Source organism: Rhagoletis pomonella, unplaced genomic scaffold (assembly GCF_013731165.1).
Source record: "Rhagoletis pomonella isolate Grant_MI unplaced genomic scaffold, Rhpom_1.0 Rhpom_scaffold_00005, whole genome shotgun sequence".
Lineage (NCBI taxonomy): Eukaryota > Metazoa > Arthropoda > Insecta > Diptera > Tephritidae > Rhagoletis > Rhagoletis pomonella.
In genome coordinates, this window is record NW_023458559.1 from 70,071,148 (window position 1) to 70,080,757 (window position 9,610).

The 9,610-nt window shown below is 34.1% G+C and overlaps 1 protein-coding gene across 1 annotated transcript; it reads left to right on the forward strand.

Moving 5' to 3' along the window:
• The first annotated feature begins 4,607 nt into the window (after positions 1-4,607).
• On the forward strand, positions 4,608-8,347 carry LOC118739960. Its single transcript, XM_036471462.1, has 2 exons — positions 4,608-5,922; positions 7,860-8,347. The coding sequence occupies exons 1-2, from the start codon at positions 4,639-4,641 to the stop codon at positions 8,328-8,330; spliced, it is 1,755 nt and encodes a 584-aa protein (XP_036327355.1). The 5' UTR covers positions 4,608-4,638; the 3' UTR covers positions 8,331-8,347.
• Positions 8,348-9,610: the final 1,263 nt, after the last annotated feature.

Genomic DNA, 9,610 nt, shown 5'->3' on the forward strand with positions numbered 1-9,610 from the left:
GGCGACACGTTTTCTTATTGCCGGCAACACAAATTGTTTGGTGGGAATGTACACATAAATTTCGTAGATGTATTGTGATTTCACTTCAATATAAAAATTTTGAGCAGCCCTGATTTACAGAATGAAAGAGATGTTGAAAACGAAAAAAAGAATTTATTTGACATGAAACACGAGAAATACAGAACATCAAAATTTGGATTCATAGTGAACTTGAGCCATTTGCACTTGAAAGTGAATTTCAGGACCTGCCTGAGTAACTGTACTTGTTAAAATATATTGTGCAAGAACTCTGTAATAACGAAAAATCTGGTAGCAATGGAAAACACAACAAGCTTTTACAGTGTTGCAGATTTGTTCTTCATTTTACTTTGTTGGCCTTTGTTTGGAAAAGGATTTCTGCAAATATGAGTAAATGTTTTTGACAAGTAATATAGATATTTTAGGATAAAATTATTTAAACATTAAATTACATACTCTTTTACTAAGAAGCATTATGCTCCCCTAAGACCAAATGTGGTGACAATGAATCTGTGTGGTTTGAAAAAGGCGAACCTACCGTAAAATGCAAAAAGTTGTGATGAAGTCGAAATCCCGAAAAATCTCGGGATCCTGGGAATAGAATTTTTAAATCCCGAAATCCTGGGTTTGTTAAAATGCTTCGGGATTGAATGCACTCATACATACATATTATGTATCTCAGTATAATATCTCTTGCCATAATACGGTGTTGGCATGAGGCGATTTTACAGGCAACTTTTAGTTGAAAGCAACATTCGCCTGGTGTGAACGGCCTTTCAACTAATCGCTTCCAATGAAGTTAGGGTGCAGCCAACTTTTGATTCAACTAATCGCATCTAAAGTTGCCTGGAAAATCGCCTCACGGAACACCGTATAAAGAAATTCCTCCGAAATACGCAAGCGGCACTATATGTATGTAAGTATAAGAGCTGCAAAACTATCGATGGCTCTATCGATTTCAGGTCACTATCGATAGTTGTAAATACTATCGAATGGAGATATTCCTATTTATCAAGAAAGTCCACCTCACAGAATTTAGGGCTGGCAATTGGCTCGTGCAAGAAATATTAAAAATTTATCAAATATATGATTAGTTTTCTTGAATGAAGGAAGAGAGTTCACACATGTATTATTTCTTGGAGATTTTCGGCCGGTTTGTTCAAAATAAAAATTTTAATTTTTTCTCCTATGGGATAGGTGTACGCGTATGTACGTAAAAATGGCGCCCCATATACAACAAATCTCAAACAATGCAAATATGCCTAGTAAATTTATACGATATACTATCGATAGTTTATTTTTATTTGACTATCGATAGTTATTTATCTCTAAACGATAGTATCGATAGTTTTCTTGAAAATATCGAAACTATCGAATGGTATGACTATCGATAGTTTTGCAGCTCTAGTAAGTATGAATTTTTATATGCATGTTTGTTTGTAGATATGAATGTATGTATGTACACATTTGTAGCAACATTGTAGCAGCAACGGTCACCAATGTTGTGGCCGCCAGCCAGCAAACAAAAAAAAAGAGACAGTTCGACAGCAGCTGTTGTCGTTCGACACCGTTGCCCACATTTTTCCCCACTTTTTACGACTTTTCTGTTTTTGTTGGTTGTTTGCATACGGTGCACAGTGTTCTATTTTAGGCAAAAAGAGATAAAATCAAATATCCCGAGAACGAGAAGAGATAGCGAAAGACATGTAACGGCATTTTAAAGCTTATGAGATAGAGAATTCAGCAAAAATGGTTCCCTTGGATAAAAGAATTGCCTTGATTTCAAAAATGACCTTCAAATATAAAAGGTCTTAAGATTTTTTTTTTACCTGAAAGCAGTACATATGCAAAAATTTTGTTTGTTTTTAGTTGTAAAATATTAGGTGTTTCCATGGGAAGGTCTACCGTGCAGAAAAAAATAAAAGCATATAAAATATGTACTGGTTATGTAAGCAGAAACACTTTGTCGGAAAATGGTCCATATTTATGGTTCGATTTGGTTCGATTTTTACGTATATAGTTGCAACATAATAGATCATAGAGTTCCAAATAATTAACCCTTAAGTCAAAATTCAAAGTATATTTGGCATAAAATTCATATTTTATTCGCGTTAAAAAATTAGTTAAAAACAATTTGAACAATAATAAATCGATGGAAATATATGTCACGTCACGCCGTGTCACGTAACGTTTCACACTTGGGGTTGTAAAGGAAAATTGAAACAAGTTGCATTAATTTAAAATACTCTAAAAACAACTAGAATTACTTTAAATAATATTAAAACAAATTTCATTAAAAGATCCATTCACTATTCGCAGAGTTTTGCTATTTTGTAAGAAAAGAAAAAAATCAACTTCCATTTTTATCACATAACGTCACTCTCTTAAATTACGAATATTTTCGGTTAAATATAGGGCTAATTATGTGCTATACAAGGGTCCAAAAAAGTAAAAGAAAACAAATGTTTTTCCCTGTTCGGAAATACATACCCACAATCAACAAATAATGTACTTCCAGGCAAGGCACATTAAACAGGTAGTATCAGTAGAGCAAAAACAACATTTGCGTGTATTTTGTTGTTGCTTCTGGTATCGAAAGTGTCAACAACTGTTCTGAATTTTTTCTTCTAAATCAAAGCGTGCCATGTGAAATACAAAAAATTATAAAAAATAAAAAATTGAAATTGGAAAAAATAAAAATTGATGCAACTTTCTTTCCTAGTAAATTTGTTTGCTTCTCGAAGCATTGATCCATCCTTTGCAAGGCCCAGTAATCAGCGGTCGTGCTGCCGAGTTGGGCGAACGTTCCAAAAGCTGCTATTCAATCGCTTGTTTTGTATGGAAAAAGGTTTCACAAGCAAATGGATTTTAACAACTTATAATTTTCGTGAGAAAAAATTAAAAATATTTGACATTTTCGAGACCAAATAATTTGAAAATAAATCAAATCAGCTGCTCTACTGATACTACCTGTTCAATGTACCTTGCTTCCAGGGCAAAATTTTTTTTTTTCATTCATCACAAACTGTTTTTAGGTAAAAAAAAATAAAAAAGTTTGCGTTTGAAGGACATGCTAAAAATCTGATTGAACGAAAAGTAGTATATTTTTGAATTTTGTTTATTTCTCCACCTGAAACCATGCGATGCACTTGAAAAAAAAAAAAATGAATGCATTTTTAGGATTTAGTAACCATTGAAGTGTATTCCCTGACACAAGAACTGCAAAAATATGTTCATATTTAAAACTTTTTACAAAGTATGTACATTGCTGATTGGTTTTAGGCGAAAAATAAATTAAAACCATCTATATGTGAATGTCATTTTACAGGTCAAGGTAATTTATTTTTCCAATGAGACAAATTTTCCTGAACTCTCCATTTCAAAAGCTAGTTACATTTATTGTGCTATCTTCTCGTTCTTGAGATTTTGATTTTGTCTCCTTTTTTTCAAAAATATAACACTGTGCAGCACATGTAGCCCCACGTACATTTGTTAAACAAATATATTTGTGTTAGTATATGCGCGTACACACACATGCACAACTACGCCGCCGCTAGCAAATCGTGCAGCCTTCGTCTGCTGCTCGCGTTTAGCTGCAGTTAACTTGGTTTCGTTCATTTTTCGTTAAATTCGCTACATGAGCAGGGTTATCACTGTAAAACTTTCTTTCCTACCAAGAGCTGGTTCAAAAACCTAATCTATTATCGATTCGCCACTGCATTTCAAAGAAAAATATCTTTTTTATAAACCTGCCTTGCCGTCTATCAATTCAATCACTTGATATCCCTTTAGATACCCAGTGGATACAACTTTTTAAAGCGTATACGGAGTTCAGGGAATCGCCGAAGGTAGTTGGTGAAATTCTGTCTATGCCTGTGAGCAACCAGTTTTTTAAGGTATTTGGCAAAAAATAGGACCCATCCAAGAAACAGAATGAGGGTAAAACTGATATTGTCCGAATTTGGCAAGCCTACTCACAGTGCAGACAAAGCGACACACTACAACCAGAGATGTTTTCTGTTTTATGAGCAAAGAAACCTACCAAAATTTTAAGCGTCCTACCACGCTACCAACGAGAAAAAACCTACCAATTTTGGTAGGAAAAGCCGAGAACGGCAACCCTGTACATGGGGCCACCAACAGAAGCAGCTAGAATGCTAGTGTGTTGTTATCTGTATCACTCAAGCGGCGCGACAACCGCTTAAACAAAGGAGTATTTCGCAAAAACTCCTCACTGAGAATAAAATTTCCATCTTCCTCTCCATGCAACTCAATTCAAGAACAATCAATTTGGATTTCCACTTTTGTGAGTTAAAAACAACAGACCGCTGTTCAACTAGGTATTTAGTTTTATTTCTTCTGCCTCAATATTTACCACACGCGCCCATGCCACTCAAAATATTACTCCTCATAAAAGAGCGTTCTGCCTCTTTTGCTCATCCCTCATTAGTTTTAATCGTTGAAGCAGCAGAGAGCGCTCATTGAGTATTCTTTTTGTGTATGCTTTGAGTTTGATGCACCGCTTGTTTGGTTGTTTCTCATAGATTTTTCTAAATTCAGTTTCTGAATTAAAAGCTTGGTGTAAGAAGCTTTGCAGTTTAGTTGTTTTGTGTTTTAAAAATGCCTAAACAATCGAAAATTAATTTAGCAAAGTACATATCGTACGACCGCGAGGCAAATCGATCGACGTGTCTTTTGTGTAAAAAAAATTTTAATGGTCGAATTTTGCACAATATTAAAAGGCATTATGCTTTAGTGCACAAACATGATTTTGAAAGGTGTGCGCCGAAAGAACCCCCAAGTAAAGCCAAAATTAACTTAAGTCAAAATGGCTTTTTGATGTGCTGTGTGGGATTGATTACCGTTAACGCCATGCCGCTCACACTTTTTGATGATGAAAAATATTTCAAAAGAATTATAGAGCCTTATGAAAACGCGTTTAATATAAGAGTAAACTCGACGAGTATAAGAGAAAGGCTTGACTCGTGCGCGGAACAAATGAAAATAAATCTCTCTAATTTACTAAAGGACAAAATGTTGTGCATAAAGTTTGATATAGCCTCGCGAATGGATAAAAGTATATTGGTCATTAATGTACAATTCATTAAAAATTTTCAAATACACATTTTTACTATTGCAATGGTGGAATTAGAAAATAGGCACACGGCACCTATTCTGAACGAAGAAATCTTAAAACACTTCAATACATTTGGTATAAATGCAATCCAGATATATTGTTCTACTACAGACGATGGAGCGAACGTTGTGAAAACTTCCGAGTTGCTGCAGCAAAATGAGATCACAGATGCTGATGAATATGAGGAAATTCACAATAGATTAAGTTCGGTACTAACAGTGGAGAGATGTGCTGAAAACACACTACAATTAGTTGCACATGATGTGTATAAAACTGTAACAGCAGAAGTGGCCGAGTGTAGGGAAACAACTAATTTTCTTCGACAAATAATTCGTAATGGAACGTTTACTGAAAATATCCCCATGCCTACACTAGATAACTTGACTAGATGGAGTTCAACACTCGATATGTTGACTTCTCTGCTGAACCTGATAGAATTTGTGAAAATGTATAAAATTGAATGTGAAATAAAGTGGGATTTCATACAAAACTTTGTTGCTGCGTTTAAGCCTGTTGCTGAATGTACAAAAAGTTTGCAAACAGAAAACTATGTAATCGGAGATTTTTACAGAGATTGGCTGCTTTGTGAAACTAAATTGGAAACTATGCCGAACAATATCTTCGCCAGCGCTTTATTGCAAGCAATGCAATTACGAAACGAGAATTTTTGGTATAACAATACTTTCGTAGCGGCTTTATATATAGACCCAAGATTTAATTATATGGATTCGCCGTTTTTTAATGAATCGCGAAGAAAACAAGCAGTGGTAAGAACATTTTAATGTATGTATATTACTTGCACTCATTTGTAAGCTCAGCTATACCGGTTAAAAAATACGCGGCCTGTTGCGTAGTGTTGTAAAGTGAAAAAAACTGCTCTATTGTGAGTTGTTGATGAAAAAGTACTTAGGAAAATTTTTGCTTCCTTACCGGGACGTTACACATTTAATTTTCCCCTTTCAATTTTCAATACACTCACAACTTTTCTCTAACACACTCTTATTTATTACTTGAATTGGCGGTTTGCTTTCAGTTTTTCCCTTTCAAGTGAGTTTCAATTTTGATCAGCTGTTCAGCATTGGTATGCGAATTTTGTGAAAATAAAAAAATACCAAGCTTCTGCATGCTAAAATGTTAATCTATAATGGAATTAAAAATGCAAAATGGTCCTCAGAAGTTAGTTATTTTGTTTTCTTGAAGACGACATGTTGATAATGAAATTTCTTCTCAAACTGCTCAATTATAATATGATCAAATTTACAAAATTCTCCTGTGAAAACTTTCCGACAGAGCTATTTAGTTTTGTCGCTATTGTCGCGAAAATTTTGTGAGAATGACAATTGTCAGCACCATTGTCGACAATGTTCCAATATTTTCGCTGTCGCTTTCCAAGTATTGTCACTTTTATGAAATAGGCGCCTGGTGCAAGAAAAACATCAATTCCAGCAGTTTTAAAGTTAGCAGCGATTATAAGGTTTTGCGCTCAGGGATCATACCAACTCAGTGTATGAAACGATAGCAATAAAAGACTTAACCAATCTACCGTTTCCATGGTTTTGACCGAAGAGCTTAGTGCTTTCGAAGAGCTTGCATGTTAAGGCCGGTCCACATAGAACTTTCGCGTTGGCTTTGGCGTTGGCGTTGGTTTGACAGAGCGCACGTTAAAAGTATGCTTGCTACAATGAACGCTTGGCAAACGAACGCTTGGGCCACTAAATTAACATACTAACGACAGATAAATTTATATTTCATATCAATAATTGCATTAAAAACGATATTTCTTGCCCGCACTATATTAAAAAGGAAAAATGTTTCACATAATTTTATTTATTTGCAACAGCTGACGAGCGACGCACGCGAAAAGTTGAGGTTGGCCTTCTTTTTGCTTTGTGTTGGCGTGAGCGTTGTCGAACTTTGGCTATGTGGACGGCTGCATTTGAATTCATGTATTCATAGTCTGCTGTTGAAGCGACGCCAAGGCAAACGCAACGCCAAAGTTCTATGTGGACGGGCCCTAAGGATTAGACTTCTACTAAATACAGAGAAGAAGAGAAAAGGCAAAGATGTATTAAAAAAAAAAAGTTGCTGTTGCGGGACCCACGCTAAAATCGTTTCTCCCCAAACTTTATAGCGATAGAATGAGCGATTAAAAGCTATTTACGGTCGATAATTGAACTAGAAATCGACACTCACAATTGCCTGATTGTCCTTTATCTACTTCTTATCGACACTCACAATAGGGGGGTGAATAATTTTAAGTAAATGACTTAATCTTAGTAACCAGATCTCAAGAAAATTAAAAACTCTTTTTAAAAAGCGCTGAAGAAATGGTGACGAAATTTTCTTGTGCTAAATTTCCTTAAAGGTTAAATCAGTGGTATATGTTTGCGTTTTTCAATATTTCTATATTATAACCTATCCTTTGATTCGTCTGCCATTGAGTTTGTTTTTACTCAGCAGTTGTACCTTATAAATATTTTTATCATGGTATATACTTATGGCCTTACTCATAAAAAAATAAAGTAGCTTTATAAAAGGTTTATAAATTGAAAAATATATGAAAACGTCAATTTATAAAGCTCTTTAAGCCTATTTTATATTTTATGAAAAAGGCCATTAGTTTCTAAATTATTAAAAAAGTAAGTGCACAAATTAGTGATCAATAAAATATTATTTACAACTTTTTGTTATTTTATTTTTTCAGTCACATTTAATTTCTACGAGCAGAATTTTAACCGACTTGGAGGGAAATACTACATTTAATGCAGAACCAGAGGTTAAGCAGATGGAATTCGAATTTTCTCCATCTTCAAACGATGATTTTCATTTACTTGAACAAAAAGTGAACTTATTGACGCAGCAATCTCCTCAGTTACCAACCAATGTTCAAACAATTCGTCAGAAGCTTGAAGGCTTATCACACAAAACAAGAATGCCTTTCCAAACAAACATATTAGATTACTGGAATGAGTTGAAAAGCGATGAGCCAGATTTAGCTAAATTAGCCGAAGTGGTTTTAGCTGTTCCATGTACTCAGACTTCAGTGGAACGAGCCTTCAACGCTCTTTCGTTAATCTTAAATAAGCATAATTCCAATCTTAAAGCAGAAAATATTAATAACTTACTTTTTACAAAGTTAAATAAAGATCTGTTAAACAATGTGAATTTTTCTTAGTGTAACTTTAAGCCATAAAACTGTAAACTCTTTTGTTTTTAATAATTTTTTCTCCATTAAAGTAAATACATACATACATATGTACAAATTTTATTTGGTTTTATAAAAAGTATATGTACAGAGAATACGTTAAATAAAAATTTGACATATGTATTTAGTTGTAAAAAAAAAATGTTTCTTGTCCTTTTGTTAAGAGGTTTTGCAAGCCGTAAAAATATACACATTATACCTATGTAAATGTCTTAATTTTAGAACCACTTTTTTTTAGGTAATTTTTTTATCAAATTATATACATATTTCAATTTGGGGTAGATACACGCTTAGTATTATTCCACAAATACTTCCACAGATATGTAACCAGTATGAAGATGTATTCCAGATTGTATTGGATATGCCACCCCCTTTTTTTAATAAACTCAATTATTCTTCATAAATACTGAATTAATTTCATACATATGTGTCTTCGTACAAAACTTCAGTGCCAAACAAGGCACATTGAATATGTAGCAGCAGCAGGGTTGCAATTTTTATATTTGTTCATGGTTTGCTGGTACCTGTACAATGTGCTTGGTGCCAAATATGATAGGAGTTTAAAGTGAAGAGAATGTAAATAACTGTAGCGCCTCAGAGCGAGAGCATATTGTAATGAGTTGGCAAGCAACAGCAACAGCGTTGCCAGATGGATGTGTTCAACGACATTTAGAAATTTCTGTGTTGCCTGTTGACGTTTAGTATTTTGTTTCTGGTAAAATATGACTTTTTTTTGACAGGTCTCGGAAATTGACAATGGAAAGCTTTCGAAAGACCATTAAAATATTAATTTAGCGGTTGTGATTCTTGAAAGATAAGTCACACAAATGATAATTTTTCCAAATATGTAAATTCGCGAATGTTGAACGAATGTTGCTATCAAATGTGACATAATGTTACACTTTCATTATACACAGTCAGCAAAAAAAAATACGAATAAATCAATGACATTGGTATGGGCCAGGTCTGAAAAAGCACCTAAAGGTTAGAGTAGAAACCCACACCCCGATGTATTCAGCTATATTTAAATTTTATGAGCTGAACGCCTAAAAAGATTTAATTCTCAGGGTGATGCTAATTGGCTTTCGATATTCGTTGTCTTCAGCATAATGAATCCGCTCTAAATGGTCTGATGGTAAACAAAAAATATTACTGAATAGGTATCTATAATGAGAAAATCAAAAGACGACATTGTGAGGGAATTTTAAGTCGAAAAGTCAAATCATACTATCGACCAATCACAATATTCG

What these genes read in the sequence shown, in the direction of transcription:
- LOC118739960 (XM_036471462.1), top strand. Translation starts at nt 4,639, where the DNA reads ATGCCTAAACAATCGAAAATTAATTTAGCAAAGTACATATCGTACGAC. An exon ending in CGCGAAGAAAACAAGCAGTG is followed by an intron (nt 5,923 to 7,859) that starts GTAAGAACATTT and finishes TTATTTTTTCAG; the next exon opens with TCACATTTAATTTCTACGAG.